This window comes from Hirundo rustica, chromosome 4 (genome assembly GCF_015227805.2).
Source record: "Hirundo rustica isolate bHirRus1 chromosome 4, bHirRus1.pri.v3, whole genome shotgun sequence".
NCBI classification, from domain to species: Eukaryota; Metazoa; Chordata; class Aves; order Passeriformes; family Hirundinidae; genus Hirundo; species Hirundo rustica.
The window spans coordinates 70,376,288-70,396,985 of NC_053453.1; the positions used below are offsets into that span (position 1 = coordinate 70,376,288).

Genomic DNA, 20,698 nt, shown 5'->3' on the forward strand with positions numbered 1-20,698 from the left:
CTTACAGAAATGGCACTGCTAAAGTTCCCCAGCAGAGAGAACAATACCAGCAGAGAAACTGAAAAATAGCGGAGGAAGGGAGAAAAAGCCAAAAAAGTAGGATGGCTAGAATTACTCTTCTGTTTGGCACAAAAATAATAATAATAAAAAAAAGGCAATCCATGGAGGAAGGTTCTTAGTGTACTTTTTTTTTTTTTTTTTCTCATGTAGAAACAGGCACAAAGGGACTGGAACTGAGTTTGGAAAAATCACTGGCTCTTCCATGTGTGTATCAGTTGCAAGAAACCAAGGGGGCAGGCAAGGCTACAAGGCTCAACTCTGAAACTGGTTTATGGAAGGGGATGGAGTCGTTCTAAGTCTCCTCTCAAAGCCAAGTGCAATTTTCCATAAGGACTTCCACCCTCCCTCTGTGCTAAATGATTGTGAATGCTGCTGTGGACACATTTTACACACTGTGAAGGAAAAGGCAGACATTAACAGAATGGAATTAAGAGTTCTAAAGGCTGAAGGGAGATAAACCACTCTTGAACTTAAAAAGCAAATTCAAAAAACTTTCATTTAAGTTATTGCAGAAGCTCTGCTCTCATGAAAAGCCAGTGCAGCAGTACAAACATTAGAAAGAGCTCTGCTCTTCCCCTGTGTTATGTGTACACATCTCAGGGTCAGCTGGTAACTTATACATACTTACTGGGAGAAATTTTGTGCTTTCTTCCCCTTAGGTGGTTTTTTTCCCTCTCTATTATTAGACTATTTGCATAAGAAACACTCATTCATAGTTATCTCCACATCTAACAGATTGAAAAAAACATTTTCTTTCTGGAGCCACTCTTTACAAAAGAAAAATAATTTTTATCACTACTTTTTTTCAAAGTTTGGATACTTTATATTTCTGCACAATACAGAAGTATACACAATTTCTTCAATTAAAAGAAATCCTAGTTATCCCAATTCCTTATTGCCTTTTCCCATTGTCTTCATTTTCTTTTCCACTTTCAAATCCCTCAGCCATCCTGTGGCACCAGTGAGTTTAAAAGGCAGGGTGAAGGGAACAGCTCATACAGGATGTTTTATTGTGGAAAAAAACTTGCCAATTCCACCTTCACTCCTTCATCTATCTTTGCTGTTTTTAACAACAGCATGATGCAAATTCTCCAGCTTAAGGTAAGTCACTTCTGTTCTCCCTCTGTGGGATCTCAGGCGTGAGGCCAAAATACCCTTTGTTTAAGATAAGGTTTTTAAATAGTTAAGAACAAGGGAAAAAAAGAAGGCTTAAATGTCTGAAGGTATCAGCAGTGGTTTAGAAATCTTGAGACTTGCTTAAGTACAATACCAACGCTGAATATGACAACTAGGACAGATTTCAAAGAATTTAGTGAATTTCATGAAACTCACATAGCTGCAATTCTGTGATAAAATTTTAAACTAGCTATCTAAATATTCTCTGCTCACGTTCAAGTAAAAAAGCACGGACATTAATTTCTGTTAAAATCTCCACAGTGAGATCTGTGAGAAAAGTTATGGGTTTTGACTAAAATGTTTGTATGTCCTTGTATGCACACTGGAACTGAAGTGAAGGGCATATTTGCAAGAACTGAAAATCAACCCTCTCAAGTCTGGAAGAAAAAAGTCACACTTTTTCACTGACTTTATATTATTCCCTTCTTTTTTTTTTCCACAGTTGGCAAACCCCAACCTTTTTATTTCTCACATTACAATCCAAGTGCTGCATTTTGTTCTTTTTATACCTATTCAGTATTACTGAATTAAAGCAGTTTTGGTGGATTACTTGGGAGGGCTGAATTTGCCTGTTTATTCACAGATAGTTATAAACCCCAAACAGTAATGAAAGATAATACAGAATGGCAGAATGTTCTGAGTTGCAAGGGACTCACACGGACTGTCAAGTCCAACTCTTAAATGAACAGCCCACACAGGGGATGAACCCACAACCTCAGCATTTTTGGCACCAGGCTCTGAATATATATACGTTCAGAATATATCCAAGATGGTTATATTACAAATTAAACCATTCTTCTGATATGCTTTTGTTCAAGCTTTTTCGCCTTGGAGAACAAACGGAAAAGATTCTGGGTGCAGAGCAGCTTTTAGAGTACGAAGCCTAAAAGATAAACTACTGGAAAGTCCTTCTAGAAAACGATTTAAGCTGAAAGCCACTGTAATAATCACTCACCTGTTCTTGTTGCTGCTTGGCCAGCTCCATTTGCTGGCGTTGTTTCTCGATCTGAGATGCAGCCAGCTTCTTCTGTTCATCGTGAGCTGCTAGCAGCTGTTCCCTCAAACTGGTCAGCTGATTGATCATACCCATGAGCTGCCTTTCTTTCTCAGCGAGGCTTTCTGGAGTCCCTGGGCATCATATGGTGGAGAGAAAAAGAAAAAAAAAAAAAAAAAAAAAAAAAAGAAAAAAAGGTTGAGGAGAAGAGAGGAAATTTAGAGCGATCCAGCTCTTTATTTTGCAGCTTTACTGTAAGCAAAGTTTTAGGAGAAGCAAAGAGCAGCAGCGGCATATTGCAATATGCTGCACACTAAGGCCTGTTCCTCTACAGGAAAATGAGCCCTGGAGGATAAATCTGTACACAGGCTTTGATCTGGGGTCCCCCTTCAATGTTTCTTTGCCCTTTCATCTGTTTGCCACTGCCTTTCTGTCAGATCAATAAAGTGAAATAATGCTGCCTACTATGAGAAAGTTTCAAGTTTTAAACACTGGGGATAAATAATCAGCCCTTCCAGGTTTGTAAGACCATTATATTTATGTCAGAAACTCAGGAAAAAGATACAGTTTCTGTAAGTGTCAAAGCATTGATGTAGGATAAGTATTAACATCCCTCTATAACCTGCTGTATCATCTACATCCCTGATTAGGATTAAATTATATAGTATTTAAATTGTCAATAATTCCTATTGCTGTTGCTGCCACCAAGGTGCACTTTTAAAGGAAAAGGTCATTTGTAAACATACCAAAAACCTGAAATAAGCACAACTGACCATCACTCTCATTTGTACTCTTGTTAGATTTTTTTTTTTTTTTATAGTAGAGCTCAGCAGACACAGACAGAGGAACTCACTACCTCACTTTCATAACCGTGCTGAAGAAATTATTTTTCTACCCAGAAGGACAGTGGTTATAAGAGAAAGGAAAAAGAATTCCAAGAAAAATCAAACACTGTGACTCATACACTATCAAAAAAAAAAAAAAAAAAAAAAAAAAAAAAAGGCATTTTAATATATGTTGGATCATTTGACTGTGAATTTAAAAGACCTGAAAATACATGTAGCAGCTAATCCACAGATATCCCCAACACCACCACACCCTCTCACATGAGTCAGATCCTATGAAAACCTTTCTAAAAAGCCTTTAGGAAAGGATTAAGGCTATCAGTGTCAATGCCTCCTCTGAAAATAGCCTGCTTTTGGGACTACCCTCCCATACAAACCTCTTTCAAACACAGGAAGTATTCTTCTGCCAATGTCACCAGCGCTCTCCAAGTGAGGGGGGGGAAAAAAAAAAAAAAGAAAAAAAAGAAAAAAAAAAATTGGCGACTATAGCAAACATGTTCCTAGCCAACTATCAGTCAGACATGGAAAAGAGCTACTGGTAATAGCTCATTTAGCCTACCCCCCTGCCAGTGCAGGAATGTTCCTCACAATATATTTACTACAGCTTTCTAGATTGGATTGAAATGTCTGAAATGGGGAATCATCTACTGTTTGCTTTGAAAGGCTGCACCGCAGCCTTTGACGCGGCACTGGGCGGGCTCTTTGCTTGATGCTTAGCTTAATTTACTACTTTGTTTTGTTGTTTCTTTTTTGCTACTTTTACCTTAATTTCAATCATGCGATCCCAAGCAACGTGCCATTTTTGCTGCATTTGCTGCATTAGCCAAGTCCAAGACAATTTGTAGACAGCCATATGCAAGTGGAAAACCACAAAGAACCACCAGAAAATATGTGACAGAAGAAATGTACCTAAACTGTTTTTTTGGTTTTTTTTTAATTAGGGTTCTAGAAATTTCTGTGAAAAGATTCTCACCACATAACAAAGAAATACAGCAGAATATTCTCAGATAAAGCCTCCAGAAAAACTGTGGCACAAGCTGGAAACTTGAGAAACACATTGAAACAGAAACCATAGGACTTTAAACCTGTTCTGCTAAAAGCTGTGAGAAAGAATGGAAGCCAGTGCTAAAACACTATCACGGCTGAAGAAAACACTTCTAACTATGATTTTTCCTTCCAAAATTGCAGACAGAGAACTGCTACAAGTAATGCATTTGCCACCTGGCCATGGAATTAATCAGAAGTTTCTACTGCCACTCTTCATCCTTTATTTGTTTTTTCCCAGGATAAAAGGTGCCGTGTTTCCAACTGGAGCAGAAGAATTATTCTAGAAGCCAACTTCTGCCTTGGCCTGTCCACGTGGGTTTACTGTAACGCTCCCCTAACGAAGACTATCATGCACTGATACTGCCACTGTAACTGAAACATCTGAAAACAAAATATTTTCTATTTATTTATTCAGCAGATATTTTACTCCTAACTTTACTGAGGGGTGGATGCAAGCCTGAGAGAGAGGGGAAGAAGGTCCTGCAGAAAGAAGGAACACACAGGATTGCCTCAGCCCTGGATTTAGGGTAAACAAGAAGAAATCACTGTCAGAAACACCAACACACATCGCAGCTCCTCAGCCAGCACTGGTTCATCGGCGTATTTTGAGCTACTACAGTAGCTTTCAGTTGGGAATCAAAAACCACTTTGTAAAGTTAAATTAATCCCCATCTTCAAATTAATCTGAAAGGTGGAAAAAATGCTTCCACATGTGTAAACTGACTGACAGAGGTATCACAGAGCTAGTTACCAACAGAAAAAAGTGGCAGCAGCAGAACAAGACGTGCTGATATCCAACCCCGTGCGTCGAAGCTCCGGGGGCGCTTCCTGGGAGGGAACAGGATGCTCCATGCGCCACTGACCTGACCAGGCACTTCACAGGCAAGAACATCCACCTTCTGCACTGCTTCTTCAGCCTGACTGACCCACAGATCAGCAAAAAAACTCCCCACCAGGAAAAGAGCAGCTTTATCTGAATTGCAAGAATGAAGCACTGTGTCCAGCTCCAGGGTCCTGAGCACAGGAAAGACATGGACTTGTTGGAAGAGGTACAAAGGAGGTCACAAAACATCATCAGAGGGCTGGAGCCCTCTGATTCTCTCTTATCAGAAAGGCTGAGAGTTTGGGCTGTTCAGCCTGGAGAAAAGAAGGCTCCAGAGACACCTTCCAGTATAAGCCCCTTTCCTAAAGGGGCTTAGAAAGATGCGGACAAACTTCTTAGCAAGGCCTGCTGTGACAGGGCAAGAGGTAATGGTTTTAAACAAAAAGAGGGTCAATTTAGCTTAGATATAAGGAAGAAATTGTTTACAATGAAGGTGGTAAAACACTGAAACAGGCTGCCCAGAGAGGGGGTGGATGCCTCATCCTTGGAAATTTTCAAGGGCAGGCTGGACAGGGCTTTGGACAACCTGGTGTAGAGAAAGGTGTCCCTGCCCATCACAGGGGGTTGGACAGGATGACCCTCCAACCCAAACCATCACTCTACAAACTAAGAGCAAGCAGGCAGTGAGTGCAATGAAGTGCCAATGCAGACACCAAAATCACCGGCACACTGCAGCCATGCACAAATCGACTCAGTCTCTTCATTATTATTCGGTTTTTAAAGAAAATCTGAAATGCCCACAAGGGGTGTTTTATATCCTACTTAGTAAGTACAATGCATAATTCCTTGGGTTTATACAGCTGGAGCGAAAGTAGTCTGACAAAAGGCAGACTTCTTGCATTATATTTCTCAAGCTATTTCAGTTTGCTAATAAACCAGAAGGGAAAATTTATCAGCACCAGCTTTATAAAAAAATATTCTGTTGGAGAATACTTCCTGGAAAACATGGCTTAGTAGGTACTTTTTCTTCACAGGACTAAGCCATCCTTCCAGTAACTGGAATAGTACTTAATGATAATTTCAATTCTTTGAGGTAATAATTCCTTGCAAAATAAAGACTTGGATAGCCACACTCTCCCGTGACCTGCACAAAACCAGAGGCAAAAAAGATCAGCTATGTGGCTCTAATGAGAGATGGTGAGTTCTGTGCAGAACTCCCCTTGTCTTAATCACACATCTATATAAGCCCCACTGATGATGAATCATAGTTTTGACATATCTTGCAGGTAACTGGTGGCTTCTAAATGTGTGAAAATGAAAAAAAAGAAGGGGGAAGTACTTGAGTCAGACAGTCTTGATAATAATGTTAAATGTTTGCATTTAATTTAAGTTTGGTACTTTTTATGATAGCCTTATTGCATAGCACACCTTTTCTATAATTATCTTCATGGAAATAGTCAAAAAGTGCCATTTCATAGTTGCCATGGCCAGTCATACACCACTTTGCCTAACATATGTTTTCTGACGCTTTTCTAGATGCCATAGACTGGGGGTAAGCAAGGATGGTGGACTCCTGTTCCACCCTCACTATTTTCTCTCTGTTAACCTGCACGAGATCTGAACCTCTATCACTGTGTGAAGTGTCTTGGCAGCTAAGGGATTTCCATTTAAAGACTTCTGTACCTTACAGGGCAAAAACGTGTCAGTATTTTAAGCAACTAAGCCAACAAAAGAATCAAGACAGTTGCTCCAATTATGCTACTTATGAATTAATGAACTATCCACATGGCTGCTAACCCTGCTAGGACATGGGAGAGGGGTTCAAAGCCCCTCAAACCCCAGCAGCTATCTTCAGCTGCTTCCTTACTAAACTCCGTTGGAGCTGCTCCAAACAGCAGAGTTGGGAATGGTTCTGGAGCTGGCCTTTCCACGTTGCAGTGCTTTCACTCCAGCCAGGCAGCAGGGCTGGGAGGAAAAAATACCCCAGGTGTCCATTACTGCAGCCTAGATCACTTCACAGAGCTACTGAGTGAGGAGCAAAAGGAGAGTGCCCTGAAACAACGACTGCCTCAAGAATTACTCTTAATTACGGTCAGATCCACGACAAACAGGTATTGCACATTTTATGCTTAACAAAGCTTTTAACCACCAGGCCACCTGCCTTTCAGGAGGTGGCTGTAGGTGCTCTCTGTGTTCTACCACCGCAATGGCAAAACGTGGGTTTTCCACAATTGATCAAAACAACTCAGGTGAAGGACCATCAAAGCACATGCTGCAGGTTGGTAACTGCATAAAGGCCCAAGAAAAGATGCTTTCCAGATGCATCAGCTTATCCTCGATTACCACGAAGAGAGACTCAGGAAAAAACCCCCATGTTTGTCGACGCAACACCCGCAGCAGATGGCAATAAAAGAAGACTCAAATTAGTGGCATTCTGTATCGCCAAACCTAAACTTCATCTCAGATCAACACTACCCATAATAGTGTTTAAGTAGTAGAAGAAATTTACTCAAATGTGAAATAAACTATTACACATTCTTAGTTCTGATTCACAGCCTCAGACTGGCAGTGACAGAAACATTTTAATAAACATTAGAATGAAGACACCAATATGACCAAATGACACACTTAAAGTGAGAAAACGAACAGGAGAAACCTTGGCATACCCACCCAAAACAGAACCAAAGCAAAAAAGAAAAGGCAGAGAAACTGCTTTTGTGATCAAAACAGTAAATACTTTATTATAATTTATTAGACAGAATGAGAATGTAAATGAGAAATTGGGAAAGCCAATATTTTCTTTAACAGGCATTTTAAGCTTTTGCTGCAAATGTTCAGGCAGTTGAGAGAGTTTGCTCCCAGACAGCGTAGGGATGTGTATTCCACAGGGGCAGAGCTATGGCAAGGCTCTCCTCAATCCCTCTGCCATGTCCCCATTAAACTGCTGGGAATGGCATCAGCCAGGGGTGCTCGTGTGCACACTCACCCATACAGACAGTGAAATCTATCTACCAAGTCAGTTTACTATCAAAGTAATTGCGTAAATAGCTTTTGAACTGTCAGAATCTGTCTTTCAAAGGGAAATCAAAGAAAACAATGCGCGAGTACAAAGCCTGGAAGACATAATAATATTGTATTATGTTCGTATCATTAACTGTGGTTACAAAAGGAAAAAAGCTTCCTGTATCTACAAAGTTTTCTACGGGGAAAAAAAAAATCATTAAATGGAAATAAGAATATTTTGAAGCACTCTGTATTCAAATAACGTTAAGATGTATAATAATAATTAGAGCAGCCAGTATAAAGCATTTTTTAATTTCAAAGCGCTACCTAATTGATCTTCTTAAGGACTGTTTGCAGGTAGAAAGGTAATGGTATGCATTATGTTTTTTCAAGAGCAAACCAAGGCACGAAGCTTTTTAGCAACTTGCCGAAAGTCATTCTGCACTTTATGTGGCGTAGGAGGTTTTATTGCTGGCCTCGATGAAGTCACCAGCAGAACTATTTCAGCAAGGCCAAGAATTTCCCCACTGACTTTTTAACAGTAACACACGTTAAATAGATAATTAAGTCTGTGTTTGACCCAGTTGGAGACTAGGTAGGGTTTCAACCAAGGGGACCCTCATGAATGAACCCATTACTGATGTCATCCAACCTACCAAGCAACAGAACCGCCCCACAACACAGTTCCTGTGTAACTCTGATGTAACAACAGTGTGACAAGGACTGAGCTACAGCCCATACATGGGCTAAAGACTGAGTCACCTCCAAGTATTTCCTGCAATGGTGTGGATTTTTTTATTTTTTTTTTCAGTAGACTTTTTAAGCTAGTGAAGGCTACAGTTTTGATAGAAAAATTAAGGCGTTTTTTTCAAACCGAACCCTCTGTTAACTAAGCTGTCCTCAGAGAGAGTAAAATCCTACTAGTCCTAACTGTATCAATTCCAACGAATAAATAAAATTATCAGTAGTTCATAAAAAAAGAGTATCTTTTGTAGAGGATTTTCTCACAGTATCTTTCCTCCAGAGTATAATTCTCATCCCAGCGTCAACTGATTTTTCCCCACTCCTCACCCCAAGTTTTAACCTTGACATATTACAAATATAAACCCGGCAATACATTGCTTAGTAAGGAAATCAGGAAAGTAAAATAGACAGCCCACCTAGTCGTCTTCTACTTTAAAGCAAACTAATCTGTGTCATGCTCTCCCTAAATAAAAATTTAAAATCCTATTTAAAACTTAAAGAGGAGTATTTCCATTCGTGCTGCTGACATCACCTGAAGTCACATATGTGAGGCAATGGGGAGCCGATGCTTCCTCCAGGAAAAGTAGCCTGATAAACAGATCTAACTGGCTGAGGTAAGTTCAGAATTTAACAGCTTCTCTCTGTTTTTGAACAGCAATGTGAAATGTTTATGGCCAAGCAATGGGATTGCACTGTAAATTATGTACTTGCTGGGATGTGTTGGTGGGTACATGTGGGTCTGTGCTTGTGAACGTGTGCTAACTCCTCTGGTGCTACCCTAATGAATACTTCAGAGAGTGCTTTATTATGGACTAGAACACAGCTTCTCAGGCCACTTAATCTGGGAGCCATCAGCACAAAAACATCTGGAAACTGGCATTTTTCATTAAGTATTTAAGCCAACTTTGCTACACAATGACTGACATCTTACAACTACCCACCTTGCTAAATTAAATCATTTCACCTTATTGATAGGGCGAGTCAGCGTAATAAAAGAAAACTTTCTGACTGCTTTTTACTTGGCAAGCCACAGCCACCAGAAAAAGAAACAAGGAAAGAAAAAGTGCACAATTCAAACTGATTTGTCTGTACCTACAGATTCATGTAATGAATTGTCTCTGCTTGACAAGTAAAAATCCGTTTTAGAACAGCAAGATGTAAGGAAGGTATTTATTTCAGCAGACGGACATTTTTAATCTTTGAGTGCAAGGCTGAAGAATGAATAAAACCAAATTATGACCAATTACCCTCTTTTGCCATTACTAGCCTCAAGAACTCATATTCTATGGGGAAAAAAAGCTCAGCCGTCTGCTCAGTAACAAACCAGCACTTTGCTGTTTCCCCGCGCTGGAAAGAGGCTGTCACTGAGTACTCTTTATTTGCTGTCAGAAAAAAAAAGTTTTGGTACAGTAGACTACAAACAAAGCCCGGTATTCAACCAGGTTAGCAACTTATTGTCAAGGTTACCAAAGGAATAGACAACATTCGTATTGAGAGTGTTTCTCAGAGGTTATTCATTGTTTTACTGTCTAGACAACAAGTTAGAACTAGGCTAGGAAAATAGCATTTGCTGCTGGAATTTTATGCAGCAGCAGGAAAAAGAGTAAAAAAGTGTGTGTGTGTGTGTGTGTGTGTGTTTGTGTGTGTGCTTGCTTTGTTTTGTTTTGACAAACTGGCAGTTGTAACTCAGTGACATTCAGCTCTATCAGCACATCGTTCAGGTAACTTTAGTACCATGAAGCACAGCTTTAGGACCCTTTTGTCGACCAACTCTCTGAACGATTTTTAAACAGAGTGGTTTGACCCCATACAATCAAAGTCAATGGCATTTGCTACATTAGTTCAATTTTATTCTATTACCTCTATCAATAATCACATCTAAAAAAAATAAAATCAGAACCTGACTTTTTGTGATCAAATTAAGTACCTTTATGTACAAAAATCTGGAACAACCTGAATTGGTTGCTTTGCCATAAAAATCACATTTTTAGATGCTTTAAAAAAGATTCCTCCAACCCTCCCTTTCACATATACAACCCTCAACTAATCTCACATTCTAGGCCAAATAGGAGAAGCTCCATCCAGTCACAATCTCTACCTCAGGCTTTCTTTTGGGCTGAAGAAGTTCTGCTTTGGCGTGGCTCAGCTAGCACTGGCTACTCCCCTGCAGCCTGAGAGTAGGGCACTGCGTTGTGATCAATCTCCAAAATTTTGGAGCTGCCAAATCTCCTCTTGAAACAGGATTCCTTGAGTGCAACTGGGCAGGTTCCCACACACCCCAGCACTTCTGGAATACTGACAAAGGACTAAAGCACAATTTTCAATTTGCTACTATTAAACCCCCCAAAAAAGTAAACACAAACAAGATACTAAGTAGGTTGCAACAAATACTGAATTTACCACAATTTAAATCTGACAATCCAAGGTATCTTACCTCCTTCACTAATGACTCTCACCCTCCTTCTCTTGACACTCCACTTACAATAGTACTCACAAAGAGATAATGCAAAAACATCCACAGCTGACACAAGTTTGCAAACATTTTTGAACCATTAATTTGCAAATGCAAAATTCACACAGCTCCCTAAGAAAGCGTGCAGCTTTCACACATCTCCTGGGGATCTGTGCTGTATTAGTCAAAGGTTTAAACTCAGTATATTCCCCCAGAATAATCTTTCTCCCTTTCCCCCCTCCTTCTTCATGTCCACATCTAAATGCAGAATCCTCAGCTTCCTTGTCTTTAGTTTACAGATTATGTGATCCAAAGTGTCACTCATTGGATTACTGCACATAACCTGAGCACCACCCGAAGCTTACTTGTCTTCAACTTGTCCAGCATTACTTAAATGGAATTATCCGTCACAATCCATATACCGAATCTGCATAGCTCACTTATCTCAAGATTCTGTGTGTCACCTACCAGATTATCCGTTTTAATCCATACATTGAATCTACATAACATATGTCTTTAATTCATGGGCTCTGATGAGCTATAGTATCACTGAATGGATTATTTCTCTTTATCCATTATTGGCAGTCCTAAAACCGCTCACTGCGCACTCTCTCATGCCCCGTCTTCTGAGCACGTGAGCAAAATGGGAGTCTTCAGCAAGCACAGCTCTATCTCACATCAGACACAACCTGACACAACACCTGCACTGATACCTCGTGGAATTTGGAACCCGGCTTCCCACGCAGAACAAATGTCTGTGTTACCATGGGTTGAGGATCAGCATCGGTAGGCTAATCTCGCCTTCAATTACATCCATAAATCCGTGGTTACTCCAATACAGTCTCTGGAGTCACCCAGATTTAAGTGGGTACAATGAAGAGCTGATTCTAACCTAACGACAATCCCTCTCACGGTGATTCCAGGAAACACTTCACCTGAGTTGTTTACAAACTAACCTGCACAATAGAAAAAGTTTTCCAAACAGCAACAAAAATGTGTCAGATTCAGACTTGCCCAGTCTTTCTCGAGAGATCTGGGCACAATCACAGTTAACAATGCCTTAAACAGAAAACCAACTCAGAAGGACTGGAAACAAAAGTCTGTTTAACCTCTTGTTCCACACCTCTATTCAAAATCAGCTCAGTGGGGAGCATATAAAATATGCATTATTACGTCTTGACAAGCTTCAATGGAGAGATGGACAAGATTAGCAGCACGGCTTTGTGCACTCCAAGGAAGTTTCAAGAAGAGTTCTCATCACGGTTAAAGCTGCCTCACTCACCCCAGTGTAAGCAAAGCTGGAAAACTCATTATGCACCTGAGGGGCCAGCACTGCTCCCGAGGCCCAGCACCAATAAAAGAGAAGCTTCGTGTTAATTTTGTATCCATAGGAATGATCACTGATATTTAAGAAATAAATATATATATTTATACCTTTTCCTAGTAACGCTGAAGGACAGCACCTACTTTCCTGCTGCAATGCACAGTTAACAGGGCAGTTACACTGACAGCAGAAAAGGGGCACGATTTTCCTTCCTGCAGATTATCAGTTTGGGACCTGAAGATCTCTCTGCTCCACTGAATCTAATCAACTGCATTACCCATGAATAATCCAGAGGCCTTTTGAGCCCCGGTTTTGAATATGATGGATACAACTAAGTTTGAACAAGCTTCAACCAATTCAATACAAGGTTTTACAGCTTCACTTCAAAACGCTTGAATTTAACAGCATGTTTTGCGAGTTTTGCTATACAGTGATTTATTTTGAGCAGAGTAAGAATTCCAGGGGTATCAAAACAGAATTTCCTAAGAAATCTCTAGCGTCAAACTTGTTATTTAGCCCCGGACTATCTCTCTGAACAAACACAGGTATTTGAGCTACAATTTCCACAGATATGAAAGGTTCTAGGTTTTGCCCCATTTTAAGAGCATTCCCTTGCAGTATCTTTCAAGCTGTGGAATAAAACAATACGTCTCCTTTTCAATTAGTAGCTGGATATAAACAGATCCTTCTAACTGTGAACTTGAAGTTTGCAGCTGGCTCTCTGCAGATACTCAGTGATGGCTCTTCAGTTTTACAGGCATGCAGATGAAGAAAGGGGGGTTTAAAGCAACAGCCAAAGGTAACAAAGCAACCAAGACACACAAAACACAGGAAGTCTGGTCACTTCCAACCATTCACCAATTTCCCTATCTTTAATAAAATATTACTGCTTTCTAACTTAAAAGAAATCACGCTAATAGAAAATAAAGTCTTCCTCTTCATCTCCCTTTCTTTTAATCTCTCCCAGAGAATAAAACTCAATGGTAATAACACAGACTTGGGCATTAACAATATGTAGCCTAGCGCTGAGACTTTCACACACGATGTACTAAAACTCCCCCCGACCTAATGAAAAACACAATGAAATTTTGAACAGTTAAATGGAAAAAACTGTTCAGCGCGTAAGACAGTTGGGCAGTACACCTCCTAGCGCTGTCCACATTCCAGGGTGGATTAATAATAAGACAGTACTTAAGTGGGGGTTTCCAAATATCGCTAATAGAGAAATGAGGGGCGGAAAAAAACGCAGCTGCCAGGCCAAACGCGGAGAGAGAAGTTAATTAAAAAATGGCAACTGGAAAACTTCGTAACTACAGAACGACAAAAAGCATTTTGCAGCATAATATATGTGTGTTTGTACACGTGTATGTGGGCACAGGGCAGCTCAACTTGCACACCTTTCCTGCTGCCTCACTAAATATCGCCGCAATACAGCCGAGCCATTGTTTGTTGGCTGCTCACGGCTGATGGTGCCATGAAAACCACATTCCTGGGCACTAAATAATCAGCCTGCCTGACCCCCCAAGAATCTGTAAGTCAAATTCATTTACCCCCAGAGGGCAATGCTCTATTGTATCCTCCCTCCTTTCTAGCCACCTAGGAACAATGGACAATAATTGCAACTGTCACGGCAGTCAGTAGGAAAAATAAACCAGTGCCTGTTTTCACAGCTTACTGCCAAACTTGATCCAAACACCTAATAACCATGCCCCCAGCCACAGAACCACAGTTGCACTAAAAAGCCTCAGATGTGAGGCTTTTGAACAGAGCTACAGAACAATAACTCGACTTGTGTTCAAAATATAAAGCTAAAAACCAAAAATTAAAGCAAAGAAAAGTCTTCTTTGAGGCTGTGCTGTTGCTCCCCATCCTTTCCCCCAGGCACGACTGAAAGGACTGTTGAATTTCTCTCGTGGTAGCACAGAGCTGGCTGCTGCTGCTTTCAAGTTTAGCTCGTGAAAGGGAAAAAGTGGAAGGGAGAAAAAAGACTGCCCTCCAAAAGAACAAGATCATAGGCACTGGGAACAGACCACCTTCTCAGTGCACAGCACTCTTCAGAGCAGCTCTACAGAGTCCAAAGGCACTGGAGGATCGCTGGGAGTCCTTCTAAGGGTTCCAGTGTGTCAAGAGTTAAAGAGGCTCCATACAGAGTGCAAGGTCTGCTGAAATACATACCCAAGAGTGGGTAAGAAAGATGTCTCCTCATACTTCATCCCTGAGACATCTTAAAGGCTCATCAGTTCATGGCAAAGGATGATGTCACTTTGGAACAATGTGCTTTTAAAACCCAGAACTCCCAGGTAAAGCCCAGTGGCTGCCCTGCCTCTTTATGACCTGTTGCTTTACACACATGGAGCAGGAATGAAGAACACAGGGTTTGGCCCTCTGTAGTAATCATCATCAATATCATCATCACATCATCTCAGCCTCCTGGAGCACTGTATTCTGTTATAAAGCTATTCTACATATGTAATGAATATGTATTTTTGAATTACAGCCTCCTAGGGAGAAGCCTGGGGAGACAAGTGGCATATTTTCCTACTTGGGTAAGTCAGTGGAATAGCACAAACTGATGCTGGTGGCTTGTCGGTGACAGGCTGGAAGGCCCATATAATTAAAGTAACACTTTCTTTGCATATGCACCAACCCATTAACCTCTGAGAGCATGTTGCATTGTATGCTTTACTGAATTCTGCCCACCTCTTGTGCACAGGGTCCTTAAACCTGTCAGGCACAAGGTTTGGGAGCCTGCCTGAGTGAGGATCTCTAGATCAGGGACAACATTAGTAAGTAAACATACCAAAAATAATGGAGAGAAAACTAAATCCAGTTTATAAACACAAGAGAAGGGTTTAATTTTAATTTCATGCTACTTTCACATTTCCAAAACGCCACTGGCTTGGATTTTGTTACTCCAGATGTACTCTGATATAAATGGGAGAAGAATCAGAGTCACTGTTTCTTTCCAGAGTGATAATGGCTGCTCTGAAAACTTACAATTTTTGACGTGTGTATTTTGAGTGAGTTCCTTATCATAAGCACTGCAGAGGAATTATAAAAATATTAAATTCCATGAAAACAAACAACCACAGGTTCCCTAAAATGACCTCAGATATATAAAATGGGGAAAAATCTTGGCAAAGCAGAAACTACTGCTGCTGGAGAGTGGTCAAATTTTGTAATTTTCCTTCTGGAGTACGGCTTTAAAAGAACATGCTTTAGTGCACAGATGTTGTACGCTGTCTTTTAAAATCTGCACTGGCCAATTTCAGTACCTAGAGGTATCATTACACAAACTTTGCTCTTTTTATTTTTCCCTATATGAAAAAAAGAAGAAAAGGAAAAAAAAAAAAAGAAGTAAAAAGTAAAAAAAAAACTACATCATCGAAATCTGTCCAAAAATAAACAAGGAATTCAGATCACCCTCAAATTTCAGAAACTGAGGTCTGCTGTACTCTGATACCACATATGTCTGATACTGACTTTTTTTTTCCCCCAATCCAGCAATAGGATGTGTTAATTTATAACAGAGAACGATATATGCAACAAAAGCTAAATGTAAATTCATTCACTTAGGGCAATATACCATTTCATTGATTTATATTATCACAGATGGGAGTGCATACATTTCATTTAAACCCCAAATTACCACGTTTGAAGGGGAGGGGAAGAGGAGCAGACAAAGTTCCATAAAGCCAGTGGTATCTGTATATTCATTCTTAATTTCCTTTAGCAGAGAAACAGCATTACCTTTTATTTCTCCAAAGTTCCCTGATCCCATGGCAAGAAGCTTGTCTTTCCAGTCCTTTGATAGTAGCTTTTCAATACTGGGAGTTTCTGAGTGAAGGGGGGGAAAAAAAATGTAAGCAAATCAACATGACTGTCTCCACAATAGAACTCATTAAAAGTCTATCTGCTAAAAATAAGGCCAACCCTACTCTGGGCCCCAGTTCATAATGACTTCATCAACAAACTGATAAGAGGGGAGGGAAGAGAGGGGAAAAAAAAAAGAAAAAGAGAAAAAAAAAAGAAGAAAAAAACCTGAATGTGTTTTGTCACCTGCTGTTTCAAAACCATTAGCTTTTTCCTCTAGTGGAACAAAGCTCCGGTAATTCTGTATTACAATGGGCACACATAAACCTGCAGTTCATTGTTTTTCAATTTGGTGAACAAGTTGCTGCCTATAATGGATGCCTGTCAGTTTCTGGGTGTTAGTCTGCAGTCAAAAAATAATTATGTTGATAAAATGCGGAGTAAAGAGAGAGAGAGAGAGAGAAAGAGAGAGAGAAGCAAAGAATTAGCTCCTAAATCTGCTACATGTAATTATATCCCTCTGAGTCTTTACAATTACATCCACTTTATAATGTGTGTTTAAACATCGTGTGGTGGTAAGCACACTGTGGTAAGGTTTTCCAGTAACACACGCATTATAAATAATAATAAAAAGTTGGGTATGGAAAAAAAAAGCTTTAAAAGACTGCAAAATCCAGAGGGAGAAAAGGCATTGCTTAGAATGGAAACCCATTATTTGCTCATTTCAGATTCTATCACTTCCTTTAAAAATAAAATAAAATAAAATATATTTGTTCAGTATTTTCAGGAAAAATGCAGTGAGGGTGTGGATGGGTCTGATATTTATGTCTGCAACTCTTGTGTTCTGACCTCTTTTTGTGTAGAATTTTAATGCATAAGTAAATATAAATGCTAATAAAATTCAGAGAACATTAAACTCAATTCCAAACAATGTAATTGTATATTCTTGTCAGCATTTAGATGGGTACACAATTACAATAGCTTTCAATCCCACGATTAGCGCTGCATTCAGTTAGAAAATGGAGTGTACTAAAAGATAAGTGTCCCAGTATGTGCCATCTAAATAACAATACCCACACTTATTATCTGGATCTAAGACATATACTGCTATTCTCCACATTCGTGTTTATGTGTATTTGTATTTGTTCAGGCATTTGTTTACCCCCTACCAGGAGCATAAAGGGAGTACACGTTAACTTATCAAAGGGACCGTCTGGCCTAGAGACCATACAATTATTAGCAACTGGTTAACTTTCCCCACAGTAAAAAAAAAAAAAAAACCATTACGAGCAACCTTCATTATCTCGTTTGGATAATTCCTCCTCCTTTCTCAAGCCCCAGCTCGGAGCTCGGGAGGCGCTGCGGTTCCCCGGGGCGGCTCTGCCGGCTGCGCTCTCCCGGCAGAGCCCCGCAAAGCCCCGGGGGCTCGGTCCGGGCTCCCTTAAACCCTCCCTGCTCATTCACAGCGAACTACAGCGCCACGGGATGCTCTCCTGCATCCCACAGCAACCTCGCCTGCTGCTCGCAGACAGACAGACAGGACAGGACAGGACAGGACAGGACAGGCAGACACCCGAGCCGGGCACAGCCCCACGCCCGCATCTCGCCCGGGAGAGCAGCGACAACCTTCGGATGGCACCGACAGCACAGGAGGGTGGTTTGTGCCGTGACATTTTTTTTTTTGTTCGCGTTGCGACACCCCCATCTCCTCCTGTGCTGATCCCCGGGCTCGCCCGAGTGAGGTTTCTCCGCTAGAAGCTCTAAAACTTCTCTGGAAATCCCATGAAATCCCAGGGATGCGGGCGGGAGAAGCAGAGCGCGGTCTGTGCCGGGGCCGCTGAGCCGGAGGCGCAGCTACTGCTGAACTTCGTCCGTCCCCTCGAAGCACCCACGAAGGAAACCCATTTCCCGCAGCGTGAATAGGTCAGATAAACACTGCCCCTTCTCCTGGTTTCTTTCTTTTTTTTTATTATTATTAATTTTTTAATAGTATTATTCCTCCGCGCTCTTCTGAAAACTCCGCAACAGCGCGTAAACAGGCCGGAGCAAATGCGGCATTTGCGGCGGAGAGCTGTCACTCACGAAAAGCCAACAAACCTTTGCAAAGCAGGAATGCGGCAATAGGGATCCATTGTGAGCTGACAATGGGCTCCGGAGCCTCCAGGCACCAAAAAGCAGCCCGCCTCACTTTTAAGCCCATTGTCAGCAAAGTCCACGACAAAGCTTTTCCCCCGCGGCTAGACAAAATACTCGCCGTGGTACGCTGGTAAAGAAACACAAGTCCTCTGTCTAAGTTGCCGCCTTAAAGCTACAGCAGCCGCTGGCCGGGGCTGCCAGAGCCCCGCTGCGCTGGCCGCTGCCCGCCGGCATCCCTGTCTGCCCGCATCCCCGCTCGCCTCCCGCTTTCCCTGCCTCCTTCCCTGCCCGCCGGGCCCCGCAGCCGCTCGGGGAGAGCCCCGGGACGGTCCCGGTGTCGCTCTGCCGCGGGGAGCTGGAGCTGTGCCGGTGCGAGCCCGAGCGCCGGAGCTCCCCGCCGGAGGGCTCGCCTTCCACCCCAGCCCGCCCGAGGTGCCCGGGAGAGCCGCGGACAGACGAGGGAGGGGGAGTAATGAACGCGGTGGACGGCCATGTATCAATGACTGAATTTCTGCGAGAACGGTAAAAGATCTCAGTAGGAAATCGTGATTAGAGATGTGAAAGGCCAAATGGCAAAATCCCAATAGTAACTATGCATCTGTTCATTAATGTGTGAATATGAGTAATATGAAAATTTAACACAATTATAAGCCCCCTCAGCAATCCTGATGGCATAAAATAGATTGCGGTGATCTAATCAGTGCTTCCCCTGTTGAAATACTGTACGTTAACTATTCAAAATAATATTATATAGGGGTTTTTTCCTTTAAAAACCCCCAAGCAATCACATTAAATTGATGTCCTAACTTAGTCTCAAACCTCTCTTGATTTGAACCGCCATTTACACGCAAGACACTCCGGCACAATTTTGACACAGAATCAGCAAATAATCGTCCTTCTGCTAATACTTAAAAAGAACTTTAATTCCAATAGACAATAGCTTCCCCACCCCTATAGCTTTATGGAGCCAAAGAGCTAGATTAGATTACAGCTTGTTTAATTCTATTATATACCATGTTAACATATTGTACTTACATAAAACATGCTATTCATATACTCAGCCTATCACATTTCAGTAACTGCTTGTGAAATACCTTATGCACCATATCTTGGAAAGAAACATTTATTATGTCATTTATGTACCCCATTAAAAACAGATTTGAAATTTACACATCTTAAATAAAAATAACCGTTTAAAAGGTTACGACCGTAGAGGTTCCATGAATTACACAGAAACAAAGTCATCCTTTGTTCAGCTTTTTTTAGACTTCATTGGGAAGATGATCCTCTCAAAGTAGGAGAAGAAATAAATGCTATCTCTTATTTGCAAGGCAGACATTCTCTGGATTCATTGGAAAGTCAGTAAAACTTTTAAAGCTTGCACATATAATGTACAGCTTGAAACTGGGAAAGGTGGCCTGCACCCAGGAGCTGCTATTCCTGATCCCTACTCCAACCCTTCCTCTCCTCTCGGGTACCCCAAAACCATGTTTCCTACATGCAAAATCTGAGCTATATTGTGACAGATTTTGGACGTGCATCAGGACAGCTATGTATTATTACAATGATCTGAATTTCCCAAAAGCTACTCGTGGTGTTGTGAGCACGGTGATGATTCATAATGCCTCCTAATTCAACCTCAGAGAAGAACCCAGAATTACCCCCCTTCCTTCTTCCAAGCCCCACCTGAGCTAAGAACCCCTCCCATTACCTACTTGCAGTGTAGGTCCCACGGCACACGATAAACCAATCCCAAGGCACAGCACAGTAGGAATACACCTCCAAGACTCATTCACAGGTCGTTTGTGAACAGAAATTCATTAATGTTTAGGAAACGTTTTTGTTCCAGACACACCAGGAGAAGTGTTACATGTTGTTGCAGCAGAGGATTACGGACAGGGCACCAAAGAGAAGGATTGAGATGGAAAGAAGAACAGGAATCATTAACTAAATGTTGGCCAAGAGGTGCCCGACTGAATCAACAGAGATACAAATTAATCCAGAGAAATGATTTCTGCTGTCTCTATCCAACACATTTATCAGTCATTAGCTCTTTCTAGAGATATTTATGGCACATTTTGTTTTTCTTCTCTCACCCCTGCCTCTGTTGCTTACATATGCTTCTCCGCATCACTGCGTATGGCAGTGCCCACTGGTGAATGCCTCTGCCTGTGCCAGCAGCTCCCTGGCTCCTCGGTGCCCCCCGGTCCCGCCACTCTCCCTCTGTGCCAAGCACCATCCAGACTGACTCCCTCATCCACAACAATGAGTCTTGGAGGCT

General features: G+C 41.4%; 1 protein-coding gene across 31 annotated transcripts in view; it reads right to left on the reverse strand.

Moving 5' to 3' along the window:
- SOX5 (SRY-box transcription factor 5) overlaps nucleotides 1–20,698 on the reverse strand; it is a 504,910-nt gene that overhangs the window by 141,620 nt on the left and 342,592 nt on the right. For 29 of the 31 annotated variants that reach the window (XM_058420241.1, XM_058420243.1, XM_058420242.1 and 26 more), the window contains 2 exons: nucleotides 16,219–16,305; nucleotides 2,192–2,364 (listed from right to left, as the gene is read on the reverse strand). In XM_058420241.1, coding sequence (XP_058276224.1) covers nucleotides 2,192–2,364; nucleotides 16,219–16,305 — 260 coding nt within the window. The remainder of the gene's footprint in view (nucleotides 1–2,191; nucleotides 2,365–16,218; nucleotides 16,306–20,698) is intronic. The other 2 variants (XM_058420249.1, XM_058420248.1) reach the window with 1 other exon arrangement.